The sequence below is a fragment of the Pseudoliparis swirei genome, chromosome 2 (genome assembly GCF_029220125.1).
Source record: "Pseudoliparis swirei isolate HS2019 ecotype Mariana Trench chromosome 2, NWPU_hadal_v1, whole genome shotgun sequence".
NCBI classification, from domain to species: Eukaryota; Metazoa; Chordata; class Actinopteri; order Perciformes; family Liparidae; genus Pseudoliparis; species Pseudoliparis swirei.
The window spans coordinates 1831795-1852765 of NC_079389.1; the positions used below are offsets into that span (position 1 = coordinate 1831795).

At 43.3% G+C, this 20971-nt stretch overlaps 1 protein-coding gene across 1 annotated transcript in view; it reads right to left on the reverse strand.

Moving 5' to 3' along the window:
- Window positions 1–7197: 7197 nt before the first annotated feature.
- Window positions 7198–20971, reverse strand: part of col6a3 (collagen, type VI, alpha 3) — a 37852-nt gene continuing 24078 nt past the window's right edge. Inside the window, 18 exon segments of the mRNA XM_056422755.1 lie at window positions 7198–7980; window positions 9233–9418; window positions 10454–10513; window positions 11676–11861; window positions 13966–14040; window positions 14681–14935; window positions 15170–15225; window positions 15319–15424; window positions 15560–16261; window positions 17245–17347; window positions 18024–18514; window positions 18600–18611; window positions 18725–18761; window positions 18862–18894; window positions 19571–19633; window positions 20038–20100; window positions 20217–20252; window positions 20796–20846. Of these exon segments, the coding sequence (XP_056278730.1) occupies window positions 7940–7980; window positions 9233–9418; window positions 10454–10513; window positions 11676–11861; window positions 13966–14040; window positions 14681–14935; window positions 15170–15225; window positions 15319–15424; window positions 15560–16261; window positions 17245–17347; window positions 18024–18514; window positions 18600–18611; window positions 18725–18761; window positions 18862–18894; window positions 19571–19633; window positions 20038–20100; window positions 20217–20252; window positions 20796–20846 (2556 nt within the window). The 3' untranslated portion in view covers window positions 7198–7939.

Below are 20971 nucleotides of genomic sequence, written 5' to 3' on the forward strand. Positions count from 1 at the left end.
GCCAGTGCAGAGCAGCTAGTGCAGGAGTGATGTGATCTCTTCTCTTAGTTTTAGTGAGAACACGAGCTGCAGCATTCTGGATCAACTGGAGGGACCTAAGAGACTTATTAGAGCAGCCTGATAATAAGGAGTTGCAGTAATACAGTCTCGAAGTAACGAACGCGTGAACCAATTTTTCTGCATCTTTTTGAGACAAGATGTGCCTGATTTTTGAAATATTACGTAGATGAAAGAATGCAGTCCTTGAGATTTGCTTTACGTGGGAGTTAAAGGACAAGTCCCGATCAAAGATAACGCCAAGATTCTTTACAGTGGTGTTGGATGCCAGGGCAATGCCGTCTACAGAATCCACATCACCAGATAATTGATCTCTGAGGTGCTCAGGGCCGATTAAAATTACTTCGGTTTTGTCTGAGTTTAACATCAAGAAGTTGCAGGTCATCCATGTTTTTATGTCTTTAAGACATGCTTGAATTTTACAGAGTTGGTTGCTCTCCTCTGGTTTTATCGATAAATATAGTTGAGTGTCATCTGCATAACAATGAAAGTTTATGGAGTGTTTCCTGATAATATTGCCCAAAGGAAGCATGTATAAGGTAAATAAAATTGGTCCAAGCACAGAACCTTGTGGAACTCCGTGATTAACGTTGGTGGTTATCGAGGCGTCATCGTTTACAAATACAAACTGAGATCGATCTGATAAATAGGATTTAAACCAAATTAGTGCCGCGCCTGAAATGCCAATCGACTGCTCCAGTCTCTGTAACAGGATGTCATGGTCAATGGTGTCGAATGCAGCACTAAGGTCTAACAAGACCAGGACAGAGAGGAGTCCTTTATCTGCTGCCATTAAGAGGTCATTTGTAATTTTCACCAGTGCTGTCTCGGTGCTGTGGTGTTTTCTAAATCCTGATTGAAATTTCTCAAATAAACTATTATGATGTAGAAAGTCGCACAACTGATTTGCGACCACTTTCTCAAGGATCTTGGAGAGGAAGGGAGGTTAGAGATCGGTCTGTAGTTAGCCAATACCTCTGGATCCAGAGTGGGCTTCTTCAGGAGAGGTTTAATAACAGCCACCTTGAAGGAGTGTGGTACGTGGCCTGTTAGCAGAGACACATTGATAATATCTAATAGAGAGCCGCCAATTAAAGGCAAAACGTCTTTAAGCAGCCTCGTCGGGATGGGGTCCAAGAGACAGGTAGACGTGTTCAAGTAGAAACCGTTGAAAATAATTGGTCACGGTTGATAGGAGAAAATCCTCAAATATACACCAGGGCATACAGCGGTTTCCAAGGCCATTCCACTTGAGAACAGATTGGCACTGGTTATGGGCAAGAGATTATTAATCTTGTCCCTAATAGTTAAAATCTTTTCATTAAAGAAGTTCATAAAGTCATTACCACTAAGGTTTATAGGAATGCTCGGCTCCACAGAGCTGTGACTCTCTGTCAGCCTGGCTACAGTGCTGAAGAGAAACCTGGGGTTGTTTTATTTTTTCTATTATTGATGAGTAATAGGCTGCTCTGGCATTACGGAGGGCCTTCTTATATGTTTTAAGACTATCTCGCCAAACTAAGCGGGATTCTTCGAGATTAGTTGAACGCCATATGCGTTCAAGCTTTCGTGACGTTTGCTTCAGTTTGCGGGTCTGAGGGTTATACCAGGAAGCAAACCTCCTCTTCCTCACTGTCTTCTTCTTCAGAGGGGCTATCGAGTCCAGTGTCATTCTCAGAGAGCCTATGGCACTGTCAACAAGATGATCAATCTGGGACGGACTAAAGTTAGACCAGGAGTCCTCTGTTATATTGAGACGTGGTATCGAATCAAATACAGAAGGAATCGCTTCTTTAAATTTAGCTACAGCACTATCAGTTAGACATCTAGTGTAAAACTTTTGACTAACGGAGTACACTCCGGTAGTATAAATTCAAAAGTTATGAGGTTGTGGTCTGACAGAAGAGGATTCTGTGGGAAGACGTTCAAATGCTCAATGTCAACGCCATAAGTAAGAACAAGATCAAGCGTGTGGCCAAAGCTGTGAGTGGGTTTCTGTACTCTCTGACAGAAGCCAATCGAGTCCAACAAGGAGATGAATGCAGCACTAAGGCAATCATTATCAACATCCACATGGATATTAAAATCTCCAACAATAATAACTTTATCGGTTTTAAGAACCAAACTTGATATAAATTCTGAGAATTCAGATATAAACTCTGAATATGGACCTGGTGGCCGGTACAGAATCACAAATCGAATTGGCTGTAGTGTTTTCCAGGTTGGATGTGAAAGACTAAGAACAAGGCTTTCAAATGAGGTGTACACAGTACATTTTCTCTGCCTCACAAGAGAATGTTAAGTGTCGACCGACGGAGATACACGTTAATTGTTTCTTTTGGTTCATGGTTGTTTTTGTGATCTGTGTAAATCATGCAGATCATTTGCTTTGACCTCAAAATTAAAAAATATTTGAGGGTTTGAAAGAAGAGTGGATTAACTTTGCGCTCCTTCCGTTCTCTCAGACCTCTTTGCCCGTCGGTTGCAGACGTCAAACCTGGCAGCGTTTCGCCGGTTGAGGTTAATTTGCAGACTGCGCGCTCAGCAATCCCCCCGACCGCGAACGGGCCGAGAGCTGACCGGCATGTGTGGCACGCCACAATAAAAGGAGGCGAGGCAGACGATGGGAAGACGTCTGCAGAGACATGGGAAGCCTCTTTACAGCGCCGAGGCTCAATGTGAAAGTCATTACAGGCCCCAGACTGTTATGGCTGTTGTGGAAAGATGCCGATCCAGCGGTGAGTCACCGATGGGCCGGCTGCATGTGCGCTCCTACAGCAGGAAGAAAAAAAACCTCCTCTCGTTCTTTTGGCCACATGGAGCGTAAAGCGGCGCTCCCACACTCGGCCCTGAACCTTGCCAAGTTTATCATTTGGAAAGGAGTCAACCGCACTGCGGTCACAGGGTCTTTCACCAGGAGGATCGCTTCAGCTCCGTGATATTTTCCATGAGTTTCCTTCGAAAAAAGAAGAAATTATACATAAGAAACCAATGCAGTTTGTTTCTTCTCCAAAATTGTTCAGAAAAGCCACGCGGTTTCAACGACTTCTTTGGACAGTTTAAGTCTGTGGCACAACTCTGGCATACTCCCATCATGCATCACCAGCCTTGAAGAATGCACACACACACACACACAACCAGTGGTTTTTGGCAGAGGCCCCATAAGGGGAAACCAAAGGAGCGTGAGAGCCCTCGTTTCATCTGCCGGGCTCCTGGCGATATGATGCTGCTGACGCTCCTGTTCCTGATTCTAGAGAAAGAAGAAATCAAATGGCCATCCAGTTGCATCAAGTTCCACAATCAGGAGCGTCGTTAGGCCGGTTTTAGGGGGGCTTCAGCCCTGTGATGCCATTCAGTTAAACTGTTGTTTCTCGCATGGACACGTTATTTATAACTCTAACATGCTACACATGTGTGTGCTGGTTTGTATGTTTCTCCCCCTTCAAATAACAATCCAATAGCCTCTCATCATACTTAATGATATAACCCCCGGGCACTAGGACCTAGGGGAGGCTGCCGCGCCGGCTTTCTCACTCTGCCAAGTAACGTCTCTCGGTACTTATTATCGAGACACTTTCTGATCTATGGCAGCACAGACATGAGAGGAGAGAAAGTCTCTCTCTCTCTCTCTCTCTCTCTCTCTCTCTCTCTCTCTCTCTCTCTCTCTCTCTCTCTCTCTCTCTCTCTCTCTCTCTCTCTCTCTCGTCAGCCCCTCGCTGCGTCCGCTTAGATGTTAACATCTTCTCCAGGGACCGGGGAGATGTGTGTCTGAAGGATACTTTGTCTCTTCATAAGAAGGCCTTATCGGCACCGGTGGACTGGGGAAAATCACGCTGCAGTCTTCCAGCCTGCGAACATGCCGGAGAGATGCCGGCTGCACAGAACTGGGACGGACACACACACACACACACACTGCTCATTTCCCCATATGTGAGGGACTGTCAGGGGGGAGGAAATATGCTGCTGACATTTGCAACCCCTCGTCTGGGCAAGTTTCAGGCGGTAGGAAAGAAGGACATCTATGGAATGGAATGTGCCTTAAGGTCATACACATGACCTCTGGCAGGTTTGAGGGAGTGGAGGTGGACCGAGAGCTTTGGCCCGGGCTCTTCCCAGGAAGGCAGCTGGAGGTGCTCGTACAAAGTTCCCCTTGAGAAGCGGACAGTGAACGGGGCTCTAGCCACGAATAGCTACCGGGCGCATCTGGATCCACACATCGGGGGGGGGGGGGGGGGGTGTCTGTTCTGCGGTCAGGCGGAGACCCGGAACACCTGTCGGTCCCGTGGCCTCGGCTCTCAGGCCTCTCTAACTGTTGAAGGGTCTGAGAAGACTTTTCTGTCATTTTATTTATTTTTGGCCTAAAATATTGTGTTTAGAAGAAGGCGGTCCACACCCTGATGAACTTTTTGTCCGGTGTTGCCAAGTTGGCCCTCTGGCTGATAGACATATGGTGTGAGGGGAGCCGGCAGTGAGGCCCCCGTCACGGTCCTGAAGGGACTGTTGAAAGCCGACTCAGGGTGGAACACTCGTACTACCAGGCCGTGGACAACGTCGAGGCCTTCAGGGACCGGGGGCCCACTGGGAGAGTTTCATGCTCAGTGGGTGCTGGTTGAGAGCTGCTGGTACCTTTTTGAGTATTGTGGTTGTCATTTGCTTGTTCTTTTGGCTATTTTTGCTTTGTTTTGTTTGGATAATTATTTATTTGTTTTTACCTTCGCATTGAAAATGCGGAAGGTGATGTTTTGATCACCGTGTATTTATTTATTTATTTATTTGTATGCGTGTTATTCGCACAAGTAAAAAAGTATTAAACCGAATCGTATGACATTTGGTGGGATGTTTGGTTATTATCCGGGGACCATTTGATTAGATTTTGGGATAAATCGGGTCAAAGGTCAAGGTCAAGGTCATGAAAAAGGTCAATTTTCTTGAATCGCATGAAATTTGGTGGGATGATTGGTTATTATCCGGAGACCATTTGATTAGATTTTGGGATCGATCGGGTCAAAGGTCAAGGTCATGAAAAGGTCAACATCTTCTTTTTACCATAGCGCGGTCAATTTTTATCCAATTGGCATGCAACTAATGCCAAAATGTTCATAATCCAATGCCCAATCTTGTGATATGCGAAGGTATGCGCTCTACCAAGTGCCACTTCTAGTTAAATTATGTTTTTGAGTGTTTATTTCTCGTTGTTGCGCAATAGTCAAATAAAGGACTCTTTTAAAAGACAAACTCTCTTTCTCTCTCTCTCTCTCTTCTCACTTCTCTTTCTCCTCTCATCTCTGCTCTCCCCTCTGTCCTCTCTAATCCCTCTCATCTCTCCTCTCTCGTCTCTCCTCAAAACATTTCTGGTATTAAAGTCCTTTCTGCTCGTTCTCTCTCAGTAAAACATGCGTTGTGGGAGAAGTGAAAAGGCAACAAGGTAGGAAGGAGGCCATAAGTACGTGGACCCCCTGGACATCTCATCTTCAGACCCTGGACATTAATATGCCTCGATAACCGACTCCGCTCTCCTGGTTTGGAAGCGTTCCGGCGAGGTCCGACGCTGATGCTGGTGATGAAGGCCTGCCCGAGTCAGTGGTCCAGATTCCAAGCTGACATCTCGGCTGTGGCTCAGGAGGCGGAGCATTATACATTCAAGACATTGTGTGAATTTTTTGTTAATTTCAGGATTTTTGCCCAAAACTCGTTGGCGGAGATGAGGTTTTTAAATCAGGAATACTTCAAGTTAATTACTTTGAAAAATGGCTTCAAATGCAAAAACAAAATGTGTAAAGGTTAGCGCCGCCCCTAACACGATTAAAGCAAAACAGATTGAACTCCTCTTTCCAAAATGTGTGGAGGAGGCGGTGTGGAGTGATATGAAGTGATGAATACTGAGCTGCTGAGAATGAGGAAATCATGAGACATGACATCTGGATGTTTTGCTTTGGTTCACGAGAAAACACATCCCCCCCTTTTTTTAAAATATATATACAGTGACCAAATATTGAATCATCTCCTCCCAGACGATGACAACGCCTGCACTCCTCTCTCCTTTACTTTGTTTGCTTATACATTATGTAAATCTCCAAAGGGACATCTATATCCAAATTTTGGAGTATATACAGTGTTACATGTAAAACAAATGATTGTCGGGCCTAGATACAGTGTAGGAGTACAGTGTGTTGTCTTCAGCCTGTACAACTGGTGTGGGTAAATGTTAAAAAGGTTTCAACGTGTCAGAATCCCAAACACCTCAACACATACCACGTACTCAGGGCTGAGAGTACTACGGAGGTCATTTGAAAGTCATTTGAGAGTAAAGGTTGGATTTCATTGAATGTATTTTAACTCTAAATCTGTCCTTCTGGTCACATGACATCTATTGTTCTGTCCATCCTGGAGAGGGATCCTCCTCTGTTGCTCTCCTGAAGGTTTCTTCACGTGTTTTCCCCGTGAAGGGTTGTTTGGGAGTTTTTCCTGATCCGATGTGAGGTCAAAGGTCAGGGATGTCTATGTCTACAGATTGTAAAGCACTCCGAGACAAATTTGTAATTTGTGAAATTGGGCTATACAAATAAACTGAATTGAATTTCCACACACTGGCACCACTGGGCATCTTCACAAATGCCGAAGTCCAGATTCCCCAGATGTAACCTCCCATCCCTCGAGATTAAATATTTCAATGTTTCTTTGCATTTAATCGCACAGTGCAAAGAGTTTGCTAGGAATATTTAGAAATATTTGTTGAGCCCTGATAGTGCAGTTGCTTTATTAAATGAATAGAAAAAGTTCCACATTGCAAGGAACTCAAATAATATACCTGAAGTTATTTCTATTCCTTTCATTTTATGTCAACAAAACTTTAATTCATGAATGGAATCCCAGTCAGTGGCTAATATGAGTAAAGAGCTTTCTTGGAAACTATTTATTTCTGATAGCTTATTTTTGGGGAATATGTCCAGACAAGAAATACACATTTGACTATGAATAAATGCATGTGATCGAAAGTAGCTCAGGTTGAAGTCGTTTTAAGGATAAAAGACTCAAATCCATATTCTTTACTTCTAAAAAGATTTCAAATAGTGTTAGTATCTCTGTGACCGGGTCTTGTGTATAGGTCTTCATTCAAAACAATAAAGAGTTGCTCGTGTGTATTAGAAAGTCAAAGTTGTGTTTATTTAACCCTCTAATCAGAACATTTTATTCAAACAAAATGAAACGAAACAATGTTAAAAGCCTGATAATTCCATTCTACCTCTCAACAGCTGGAGCTTGGTGTGTTGGAGGCAGTGGACCCAGAAGTGCACTTAACATTACAATATGGTTTGGCCATTGTCATTATAAAATAATAAACCTCCATACGAGACGTGTGTAAACATTGCTGTGTATTCTGTGACAGTAACATAGTGACGAAATGATTCCACAGGGATCAAGTGTGTTTCTAAAACAATATCAATCAAAAAATGTCAATGTTGCTAAGTGAACGTGGAATGTAAAATACACACTAGAAAAGAAAAATGCTGTACCGGTGTCTTGCTAATCTCTGTCCAAGATATTCAAATATGGTTCTGCTTTTTTTTTTTTTTAAATATGAGGACTCATCATGCCATTGTTCCAGAAAAGCTGACGTTACAAAACTGAATGCACCTAAAAACTCTATTGGTAAAACAAACATACTATGTAGCACCAGAAGGTTAAAACTAATCATGCAGCGAGTCGTGTTGTCTTCCTTCTTGTTGTGGAAAAAGACTTCAAGAATTTCGGGGATAAAGTCCATTTCTCGTGGAATCCAGTGCAGCCACCATTGCTTTGGTCTCACATGCTTACAGTGCGGCCGTGTTGGACGCTTCTCCTCAGGACCCCGCGCAGAGGGGGCAGGCGGCCATGTTGGCTCCTATGTTCTTAATGCAGCGGCGACTCCTTGGCGGCGGGGTGCTGGTGACCAACGGAAAATAAAAAACGTGCTTAGCCACTTTCTTTCTGCACCAACGTCCCCAATTCATTGTCTCTGTTGTTTTTATATTGTAGGCCCAAATATATGTTGCTATTCTGCTGTCTTTAATGTCTTTTATATATATATATATATATCGTGTTATATTGTACATTACATGTATGTCGAGGAGAGTGTACATGTATGTGACTATCCTGGATTTCAGAGCAATATTTTGTATTTCTGCATTTTTTGACATCAGAGTGACTTTGATGTTCAGTTACGTGACCGATGAGAAACTGTTCAGGCGCAGCTACCGTAGATGTCTAACGTTAGCGTAGCATAGCCGCCGTGTTAGCTTGAGTTAGACACTGATTAAAATAGCGTTAAAACTTGAGTTAAACATTTAATTTTAAAACGCTTGATAGTAGGCTATGTGGAGGATGAAGACCAAAGGTTAACTCAATGTTCTTGTGTTAATGAATGGTTTCTTGAGTTTGGCTTTGAATGTTTGCGTGTAGCCTTCATGCTAGCAGGCGGTCATTTTGATTTCATTTTGACTGGCTTGTCTTTTCACAGTTGTCCACAAGGTGGCATCAGATTCACCATTAGCACCATATCATTGTAGCCATGAAAAGCAGATAAGATTATTCATGAATAATCTCTTAATTACCTTCGCATTGAAAATGCGGAAGGTTATGTTTTGATCGCCGTGTATTTATTTATTTATTTATTTGTATGCGTGTTAATCGCATAACTCAAAAAGTATTAAACCGAATCGCATGAAATTTGGTGGGATGATTGGTTATTATCCGGGGACCATTTGATTAGATTTTGGGATCGATCGGGTCAGTCATGAAAAGGTCAACATCTTCTTTTTACCATAGCGTGTTCAATTTATATCCAATTGGCATGCAACTAATGCCAAATGTTCATAATTCAATGCCCAATCTTGTGATATGCGAAGGTATGCGCTCTACCGCTAGCCCGTTCTAGTTACTCTTGTTTTCAATCTGAAAAGCAACTAAAGTTGTCATACATGTGAAGCACACCGTTTCTCTCTGTAGTGTAAATACTCAAGTAAAGTAAAAGTACCTCAGCTTTGGGTGTGAACCACAAACCGACGAACGGGAACTCTGTGTCACAACTCCAGTGTTCCCACTGATGGGATGGGTACAACTATCAAATGAGATACTTATAGGCGTATATTCTTTTGACTTTGAGTCTACTAAGAGGTAAAAACAAATGTACATGTACCTGGTTTTCCGCAAGCCTTCACACACTGCTGGTGCGTCTCAAAGCGGTTCTGGTTCCCGCCGCAGCCTCCGTACCAGAAGCGTGTGCAGCTCTGGGTGGGCGCGTTGAAGTGCCACTTGAGGACAAATTTGGCACAAGTACCTTCCTGTTTGGGAAGCTGGCAAATGTCCACGGCTGGAGAGTCCGCTGAGAGAGAAGTGACAAAGAAAAACAATCGATGAAAGTACGAGAACACGCGCAACGTGCTTGAAGCGATCGTGCCTGATGATGATGTGGGTCTATATCCCTCTCTGCGTGTTACTTTTAATTCTTGAAGAAAACGGTTGTTCTCAGTGAACGGAGAATCCGAGAACAGAGCAAATCCTTTATGAATCGGAGTCAGTGGAGTCCAGGTTTAACAACAAAAATATATTTAAAATATATATCTACAAACTCTCACACAACTCTTGCAATGTAAAACAAGTCTCATTTATCCAGTTGCATCTTTACCCCAATATTTGTTTTAACTCCAGGTGACACTAGCTGAGTAAATTCAAACAGTAGGTGGTACCATCAGCGGCACATATAGCATGACCATTAGCCATAATAACTAGTTATGGCATCATTTAGCCAGTGACATGTTTGTGTTATATATATAATGCTTGTAACTGTTTCATTGTTCTTCCTTAAACAGTGTATTTGGTTTGGAGTTTGTACTAATGTCATTATCTTGTGCCATTTAACTCCAACGCCAACTCAGTACCGAGACCTTGAAACAGCTCTGAGTGACGACTGCTGCCAAGGAAAATACAAAACAGCGGAGAAGGCTTTACATTTATTTTCCTGTGACAGAAGCAAAAACCTTCTCAGTTTTCACGGCTTGGCTTTGCTCTCGTTCCGTCAGTCATGCAGACCTTCTGAGTGGAGGAGGAGGGTGGTGGGTTTCCACTTACATACAAAGGATTTATTGTTTAGCCAAGGGAGTCCAGTTTGTGGAGATTGAATGATGTAACAGAGATGTGAATAACTGTGGACTTCTGATCTGCCCGACATCAGGGGTCAGACCAGGTTTCATATCATGTTTTAGGTCTACAGAAATGCTTTACTTTTCCCATTGGCTTGCATTTGCATTGAATTTACTCTCATCAAAGTCAGTTATGTCTTCAACACCTGGAGGTCACAGTGATGTAATACTCCTATAGAAGCCTAGTCGTGTTGCTCAGTGTCGATCAGATGTCTTACCAGGACTCGGGAGGACCACCACCTGTTCAACTTGCTGAACGTTTTGCTGAGGCTCTGGAACTGTGGACACATTAAAGCATAAATTAGCTTTATATAGCTGAATAAATCAGATTGTGTACCAGCTGGAAAACTATCAGGACATCAATGTGGATTTAAATGATCAAAGATGTTTACTCAGATGTCATCTTCATCCCATGCACATCACTAACTTCCCCTTGTTTCCTACATTAGCTTCCCAGCTCACTTCGGTTTATACTTACGTCCAAAGTTACAATACACATGGTCCCACTTGATCCGTAATGTTTACAGACATTTTCAGAAGTATAAGTACAATGCGCTAAGCGTATATGAACCTAATGTAGCCAATTGACTGGGTGCTAAAGCCGTGCTCCTTTAATTATTTTACATTATGCAGTCATCTTTTAAACAAGGGGTCTTGGATTTTGCCCAAAAGCAAACGCAGGACGTGTCTCAATTCTAGCCAAAACCCAATGATTTCCTCATCAACTTTTGAGCCACATGGAAAGCACGGAAATAAAGGAACAGCTTTGTTTGTGAAATGCCGAGTATACAGATAGTAAAAATATTTAGAAAATGTAATGTTGGATGGATATACTACACCAGTGGTCCTGAAACTTGTTTCAGTGATTTACCCCGTGTGAAATATTTTTTAGTACCGCCTTATTTGGTTGAAAATAATATGTAATACAGTGTCTGATTTAATATGTAATATATACCATTACCTTTATGAACTTACACTTATATTGAATATTTATTAATTAGATTATTTATTGAATACTCATTTTTTTTAAATATATATATATTAATCTCACATACCATTTAAGAACCACTGTACTGTAGGCTACTATTGCATGGACTATAGAAAAAACATGGATAACAAACAAGGTAGGGACACTTATAAAAGGAGAAACAGCTTCAAGAATGCAGAAGAGCTGATGAGTTCATCACATGTTACACTTGATTCTTTACACTTTTCATACTTCGTTTTTCATATGGATTCGTGATTATAAAAGAGAAACGACCCTCCAAAGCACCCCTCCTATGAGAGCCACGTGGGCGTGCCCAGTTGCACAATCGCTGTTTACAGTGCGAGGTTTTAGCGAACAGTCTTTGTCGTGTTTTTGAATCTGGACTTGAGTTTCATAAAATGCTGCGTTACATCACAACAGGCTCAGGGGGTCCGGCTCTGACGACTACTCACCTAACCCCATGCAGTGTTTCAAGCAGAGGCCCTCAGAGTCAAACCTATTGGCATTGCCTCCACAACCGCCGTACCAGAACTGGGAACAGAACTCGTTCTTTCTGTCAAAGAACCACTTATTCTCATAGTCTTTGCACGGCATTCCAGGTTCATAGTCAAGTGAGCACGGGTCTGCAAAGTCATCGACTAGAACATGCAAAAAGAAAAAAGAACAACAGCAGTGATGGACCACAGAGAGAGAGAGAGAGAGAGAGAGATGAGTTTTTGTTAGAATTAAATGAACATCTGTATGAGGCATACGGGTGCTACTGTGTGCTGTGAGAGAAGATGCTGCTCATGGACACGTTCACTTCTGAAGGTCTAATGGAGTCAAACCAGAGGGATCAGACCAGAGGAATCAGACCAGAGGAATCAGACAAGAGGGATCAGACAAGAGGGATCAAGCCAGAGGGATCAAGCCAGAGGGATCAAGCCAGAGGGATCAAGCCAGAGGGATCAGACCAGAGGGATCAAGCCAGAGGGATCAGACCAGAGGGATCAGACCAGAGGGATCAAGCCAGAGGGATCAAGCCAGAGGGATCAAGCCAGAGGGATCAGACCAGAGGGATCAAGCCAGAGGGATCAGACCAGAGGGATCAGACCAGAGGGATCAGACCAGAGGGATCAGGCTACCGGTTTATTAGGAGGTTGATGAGTCAGGAGAAAGAAAGAGGTTTGAGTGCAGGTTTCCATTGGTGAATTAGAAAGTTAGTTATAACTACAGCTACACAGAAAAATGAAGGTGCCATCTGGAACTGAAAAAGTGATGCCATAGAAGAACCACTTTTGGTTCCACAAAGAACCATTTGCTTCAAGAGTTCTTCAAAGAACCTAAAAAGGTGTCTCAGAGAACCTTCAACAAATGGTTCTTTAAGGCAACATTTCTGGTTCCACAAAGAACCTTTCAAACCAGGGTTCTTTACAGAACCTTTTCCTTAAAGAGTTCTTCAAAGAACCTTTCAAATAGCCAATAAAGGTGTCTCAAAGAACCTTCAAAAACTGGTTCTTAACACACCATTTCCAAAATGGTTCTTCAGTAGGTGATGGTTCTCCGTAGAACCACAAAGTCTTTTAAAGAACCATTTAAGAACCATTATTTTTCTGTGTGTACTGTGCTGTTAGTTCTCAGTCGATCTACACGGGTGTGTTGTTCATGCATGTAACCAATCCCAGAAATACGTCCTCTCAGCTATTTAGGATTTCTTTTGAACCCACCAGCTGCATTGTCTGGTAATTCCTTTCTGGGTCTCGTGTGAAGTGCAGCGTGCTCATAAAAGCAGCTCACACTGTTATCACAGTAAAGCACAACCAGACTACTCTTTTAACCCTCGTGTCGCCTTAGGATTAATTTGACCCCATTCAATGTTTAATGTCGGTGTTCTTTTGGTAGTCAACAAACAAACATAAAGTGCCTCACACTTAAACTTGGAAAACAATATTAATTCTAATAATTTTCTGGAGGTTTTAATTGCTGGCGTCAAATTGAACCCAAAGGGTAAAATATGTTAGTAAATATAAAGGTAATAGGAGGGTGAAACATTTAATCGGGTCAAAATGACCCTAAGGCGACAGGAGGGTTAAATATTTAATCGGGTCAAAATGACCCTAAGGCGACAGGAGGGTTAAAATGAAGATGATGATCATTTATGAATGATTCTAGGAAAGGGGAAGATGCTGGCCTCCACAAAGACCCTCCTGGAGTCATGGCCTGTAAAGATGTTCTCACATCCCAGTTATGTCTTCTCAAAAGCAGCAGCTGTACCGGCTTGACTCCCTAAACAAATATGCACTCTTTAAATCTCCTTCGTTGTCTCTATTTGTCAAAGTGGTGCAACCTCGAACCTTCAGTCAGTCAGAAGGTTTGTATCTAACACATCTCCACTCCATATGGTTTCCTGAGTGATCACAGTATATATTGGCATGAAGCAGGAAGTTGATTAATAGGCCACTTCAGTTGGAATATTTCTGTATAACATGATCTCACTTCATGTTCTTTGAGTTAAAACATCGGGGAATATTTATATGACTCACACTCTGCTGAGGAAACGCAGCCAAACACAAACACACCGTGAACGTAAATGCGTCGGACACATAAAGAGTAAACATTGAATGGATTTGTGCTGAAAGTTCAAAGACTGCACATGTTTTGCTGCTAAAGAACAAAGTTATGCAGGTTCAACATTTTAGAGCGAAGGTCAGAGCTGAAGAAAAAAGCCCATCCTGCACTAACTCACCACAAGCGATCACTCACCAGTCTGTGGCGTGTCCAGCGGTGTGGTATTCACAGTCCTGGCTGGCTTAGGCTCTGGCTTGTGATCTGCTGCTTCTGTCAAAGGGAAACCACCAGTCACTGGACAGCAGCACCAATATGTAGTTCTAGTTAAGCTTAGCTTTCGTTTTACTTATTTGGATCAAAATATGCCCCACCCCCCAAAAACATATGCCCACCCCCAAAAAACATATGCCCCACCCCCCAAAACCATATGCCCACCCCCAAAAAGCATATGCCCCACCCCCAAAAAACATATGACCCACCCCTAATAAACATATGCCCCACCCCCAAAAAACATATGCCCCACCCCCAAAAACGAATAAAAAACAACTATAATGCAGTAAAGGTGTTTTGAAAGAACAGAGATTACCAAAAAAGTAAGTTTAAATATGCTTATCTGGTGGAGTTGACCCAGTTGATGAAGTTTACCATATATTTAGGAGGCTGTGTTGCCGTGTTATGGGGCTGCTTTAAATATGATGTCATCTCTTGTGGGAGCAAAAGGAAACGTGTTCTTCCCTTTTTTCATTGTGAAAGGGTTTTTTCTATTTTTTGGGAGTTGTTCCTGATCCGATGTGAGGTCAAAGGTCAGCGATGTTGTATGTGTATGGATTGTAAAGTCCTGAGGGGAGTTTCTAAATGTGTGATATCGGGCTGCATAAAATAAACTGAATTGAATTGTTCGGAGACTTACTGGTGGTCATGATGCCTTTGCGGGTGGAGACGGTTTCCCCCTCGGCCGTGTGGGCGGTGACCACGGCGTGGTACGTTTGGGAGCTCTCCAAGTTGTCCACGGTCAGCTCGGTGTCCGACACGTTGGTTTTCAGCACCAGGGCGTGGTCGTGCAACCGCATCACCACCACCTCGAAGTACACAAAGAGCTTGTGGTCTGGGCTGGACCAGCGCAAATTCAAGCTGCTGGAGGTGACGTTGGAGACGTGCAACTCATCTGCATTATGGTTCATAAAGTGGTGTCAAGGCAGGACGATATACAATTACATGTTGACAGTAACTGTTGATGATAGCGTTACTATTTTAGTCGGGTCCTGGTTTTAGAGGTAGGCTACTGATGTATGGGCAGCTAGTGTTAGCATTTAGCTATTCATGACAAATTGTAAAGAAAGACAGTATTAACCTGTTAAACATCACTTTATACTGTAGCTTTAGTACATCCACTACGTACCTTTGTGCTTTCTTTGATGAACTGCTTGGTGGTTTTCATGATGTTTATGATTTTTCCTATGAATTTACCAACGAGTAGCAAATGAAACCATCAATGTTTACACAATTTAACAAAAACCAATAAATTGGTTTACAAAAAATCGAACTTACTCAGATTGTTGTTGTGATGATGTAAACGGGTTTTTAAGTGGCTGGTCACTCTGGAACCACTTGCAATTTTTGGAGACTTCAGGGGACATGAAGAAAGCGTTTTCAACTGAAAAGAAAAAGAACACAGGAAACGGGACGCCAGGTTTAGCTGATGCAATAACTGGCATCAAGTGAAGCTGGTCAATAAAAAAGTGCTTTGCAAGAAGACAATCCAACCGATGGACTGACAGCTTGGACTCACTGCTGATATACTTGGGCAGAAGCTCTCCGAACGTCTGGATGTGTTTATCGTAAAATTGCGAGACGGTGTCCAGCCGCTTGAAGAAGACATCTGACGGCTCACTGGCCATGCGGGACAAGACGCGGGAGTCTCCGGCGCTCAACTTCTTCCCCACGCCCAGGATGACCAGGAAGTAGCCTCTGCACTTGACCTCAGTGGCAATACGCACCAGGTGCTCCTCTTCTTCCGCCACGCTCCCCGTCACGAAGAGGAAGAGCAGTTTCCTGTCCCGGTGGAGCGGCGCCTTCTCAAACACCTGCTCCACGGTGGACTCGATGGCCGCGGCCAGAGCCCGGCCTCCCTCCAGCTGCGGAGTCTTCTCCAGCAGGAATTTGACGATGTCCTGAGCCGAGCGGTGCTCCGTCAAACCGATGTCCACGTGGATCGGGGAGCCGGTGTTGTTGGCGATGAACTGGTAAGGCGCCTGCTGGATCACGGACACTCTGGCGTGATTCACGGACGACGTGGGAGCGGAGGACACTTCGAGCTGCCCCACGATGTGCGCGATGTAACGCTTAATCTCGGTGAAGACCGTCGGGTAGGTGGAGTCGGAGCTGTCGATGACGAAGACCATGTCGATGTCCACGTCGGTGGTGGAAGACCTCCGGTCTCGGCTGACCACCGGGGGGACGTAGTCGCACATTTGGTCCGGAGAGCAGATGTCTGTCAAAGGAAAACACGTAATGCGATGTTACTTTCATTGTTACAGGAAGGGAGTGCATTTCGAATTATGACCAACAAATATATATTATAGTATATATCCTGGAATATGTTTGTTTGACAGTGGTGATGTCACTGTCAGGTCTTTGTGACGGGGTGAGGCTCAGGCGCAGAGAGACATGCTGGACGCAATATAAATAACAAAAATAAGCACTCTTTAATGAGGCAAAACAGTTTACAAAAAAACAAGGTCCAAAAGGGGCAGGCAGGGTCGAAGCAGGCAGGATCAGATACGACAGACAGGACGACAGGAAAAAGACACGGAACTAGAGACGACAATCCAACAGCAGACAAGGGAAAGACTGACACAATATATAGGGGGGGAAACACAGGTGTACGACATCAGACTAACGAGACAAGAGTGGCTGAGGGCAGGTGCAGGGAATTAAACAATTAAGACAGAGAAGACACAGAGGAGACATAGGAGACACGGAACATAGGAGACACGGAACAGGGTGTTACAGTCACACAAGGTTAAATATACAATGATTGGAGATAACCTGTCAATTAAGCTCGCATTGTATCTGTGTTCAATGTGTTCTAAATATGTGCTTTTTAGGACGCTAACTATTTCTTGGGAGTTGTTCCTGATACGATGTGAGGTCAAAGGTCAGGGATGTCGCATGTGTACAGATTGTAAAGCCCTCTGAGGCAAATTCATGATTTGTAATATTGGATTATATGAAATAAACTGAATTTAATTAAATAATAAATAATGCAACAAAAAAAAGGAAATAAAACAACTATTGTGTGTGAAACAACTCAACTGGATGAAATCGGATTGAAAAAATCTTTAACAAATTGTATTTGTCAGTGAAAATGTAGAAAAGAAATTGTACAATATGATAATAATAATAACAATAATAAGACAAACAATGAGACATCACTGTGGTGATATTATTAGTGCACAAACATGGAACTCTTACCGAGGCAGACGTGGCAGTTTATCACCTTCTGGAGGACTGACTTGTACTGAGCACTTCCAGAGTTGGGAAGGACGATAACTTGGGCCAGTGCCGTGTTGTTGACCTGGTCCACGAGAAGAGGCATTCATATTTAAATACAACACACACGATCAATTCCTTCTCTGGAAACTGACATACGCCTCTTTTCACAGTTTGCATTCACAGCTGTTCCAGTCGGTACATAACAGATGAGAACGAATAACAGTGGATCTCTTTTGAAGAGAATTGGTATGTTCCTGCCCTCCTCGACTCTCCCTCGTCTCTTCTGTTTGGAAAATGTCATGTGGATGCAGACTCAACTATTTTCTGAGCATCTATTACCGTATCATTACTTTACTTATCCCTCCTTTTTTCTTCACATTTACATTCCACCCTCTTTTTTCTTCACACTTAGCCTCCCTCTCCCCTCTCCCCTCTCCCCATTTATCTGCACCACATTGGTATTTTTCTCTCCCCACATCTCCCCTCCTTCACCACATTCCACCTCTTATATACAAAGATATATATATATATACTGTGTATATAAATATACTGTATATATATGTCTATATATAAATATATATATATAGATATATATATAGATAGATATAATACTGCAAAGTTCCCCTGTGAGCTCTACTTTGCAGTATTATATATATATATAGATATATATAGATATCTATATCTATATATATCTATCCATCTATATATATATATAAAACTGCAGAGTCCCCCTGTGAGATCTAGCGTTCTGGTCGTACCTGCAGTGCTCTGCTGAGAGCTCTGTCCTCACGAGGGACCAGGAACAGAGTCGCGATGCCAGCGTCGTGGAGGCGAAGAGCGGCGTTGGTGACCGTTTGCGCCTGACTGACCGGTCCACCCACGAGGAAGATGGCCACCTTCCTCATGAGGAAGCCGCTGCGCACTCTCTTGAAGGTGTTCTGGGCGATGAAGCTCATGGCCGTCTCCAGGTTGCGCTGCTTGCGTGTCTGCAGGGCCTGCAGGCCCTCGATGCGCTGCACCAGGGCCGGCTTCTTCATGGCGTCGGCGAAGCGAACCTCGGTGGTCACCTCGTTGTTGTACAGGGTCAAGGCGACGCGGGCTCCTCGGGGACAGTTGCTCTCGGAGATGGCGATGTCCTTGACGAGGTTCAGGACCGTGTCGCGCATGTTGGTGAAGGCGCTGCCGACCCCTTCGGAGGCGTCCAGGGCGAAGGCCAGCTCCGTGGGGTAGAGCGGGCATTCCTGCTTCCCTAAAGAGGAACACAGGTATTCTCTTTACAGGACCGCACAACCCTCATCCGTCATCATCCGAATCATACAACATGCTGTACTTACCGTAACAGCACGCTGGGAGAATAAAAAGGGAGAATAAACACGGTGAGACGGTGTCGTTTATTGCGTAACAACATGTATCTGCTTATTTGAAATAGAATTGTAGATACTTGTTGAATTATACTTACGACAGTTTTCTCTAATTTTCTTAACCAGGTCACATTGCTGAGGACAAGCAGACATTTAGAGACAGATGTTGATCACGAGCTCCAGCTGTTACTTCTGCTCATTCAAAACAATATACGTTTCATATCAGAGGACATACCACAACGCCGGGTCCTCTCGGTCCTTTCTGACCCTGTGGGGTCACATTACACGTCATTTAAACTCCATACAAAAGATTCCTTTTTACACTGGCATTTTTATTGATTTAAATATATGCTATGTCCTGCTTCATATCCTCTCTGTTTGTTTATTTATTTTATTGCACCATATTTTACAGTGTATTGTACTTTTGCTCGTTTAACTCTTGACATGTTTCGGCTCCAGTTGTTGCCAAATTGTGTTCAATGACTACTGTACTGCACTTTGTGTGTGATAAGTGTAAAACAAATAAACTTGACTTACTTACTTACTTACTTGGCTGAGAATACAAATTTCTTTATACTAACTTACATAACAGCGTTTTTTGTTGTTGTGCAATAATGTTAAGAACTTAGCAGTATGACATTGTGTGGGTATGTGTGATGTAGTCTTTTGTCCCTTTGTTTGACAGTGGAGACACACAGGGGATGTGGGTCAGTCACTAATGATCAAACTGGGTTCTTCCTGCTCAGGGCATCAGTGTCTGTGTTGTATGCACCCGGACCACTCGGCCATCGCACATGTGGAACCATGTTTGAGAATTCATGAGAAAAGTCATTGAGAAGCAGAGCACTCGTCACTAGATGGTGGATCCTGCAAATCAGAACTACAAATGTTCTGCTCCGGGGTCATCGGAGTTTACTCAAGTTGCAGAACGTCATGTTGCTTACATAAGGCCCGGGATATCCAAACTCTCCCTTCTGTCCGGGTGTGCCGATATTCCCAGAGACACCCTGAAAGAAAGAAAAAGAGAAGTTAATTCACTTTTAAAAGGTCCGTCAAAAAACTGTCAACAGTTCAAAAACTAACGAGACTGCAGAAAACAACTCTGAAATAAAGCTTCCAAAGCAGCCCTCTACACGCGTGTCCAGGGAGGCTAGTGTCGCTTGACCATTTGTGGAACTAACCACTAGTTCTGCTTCATACTTGTTGATGACATCACACAACCGTCTGAACATCTAACGCCCTAGTGTTTGGGTTCATAACATTAATATCATATATATATATTTATATATATGTACATAGCATCCCCCGTAGGCTCTCACAGCTCGGTGACTTTCCCCTCTAGTCTGAATGTACGTTGACATTTAGTGTTGGAGGCTTTTGCCAAGTTCATATTTTACAGTGTGTCACGTACCCTCTGTCCAAGATTCCCGTTCGGTCCAGGTCCTCCTTTGGTGCCAGAGTCACCAGCTGCTCCCTGAAATGATGGAAGGACAGAGAAATGTTGAAATTAATTTACTATCATTGAACTTTATGTGTTAGAATTTGATCTCTGATGCTCTTTCACTCCGGGTGTCATAATGTGTTTGTTACCTTTAATCCTGGGAATCCTGGGAAGCCCTCATCGCCCTGAAGAGGAAAATACAAACATACTATTATAATACATGGAATACAATATTTGAGTCTTTATCGTCCCAATGAGTGACTTCATGACTGCATTTATCTTGAGATTTGTAAAAGTGGTTCACTGATAAATGCATCTTTAATTGGGCCAGAGACACATCGTTGTGTTGTGCTATTCAGCCCCCTAGTAGGGATGCACTGTGTGTGTGTGTGTGGGGGGGGGGGGGGGAGACTGAGGGTCAGTGGGTAGCAGGTCTGTCTTCCAATCAGGGGGTTGGAGGTTCAATCCCCACCTTTGTTGATCTGTCCTTGAGCAAGACACTTAACCCTGAATTACCCCCGTAGCTGTTCTACAGTGTATGAATGTAACATGTAAAGATTATTAAGTATTAAACGTCAATGAATAGATGGACTAACAGTTGTGTAACTCCTTCAGTTTGTGATTTTAACATTCTCTTCATCCCACTTCTAAATTAGTGATGGTTCTTTAAGGCTACATTTTAAACTGAAGACACATCTTTTGATGACTAGAGGTCAGAATGCACTCGCCTTTCTCCCGTTAGGCCCCGCGAAGCCAAACCCATCTCTGCCATCGTCTCCCTGGAAAGAGAAAACAAAAACAAACAATAGGTTCTCTTTGTAAAGTTCATCGAGCTGCATCCATGCTCGGTGTTCCCGAGACCCGCTGACAGAGCAACGTTGTTCAAGATATAACTCAAGCAATA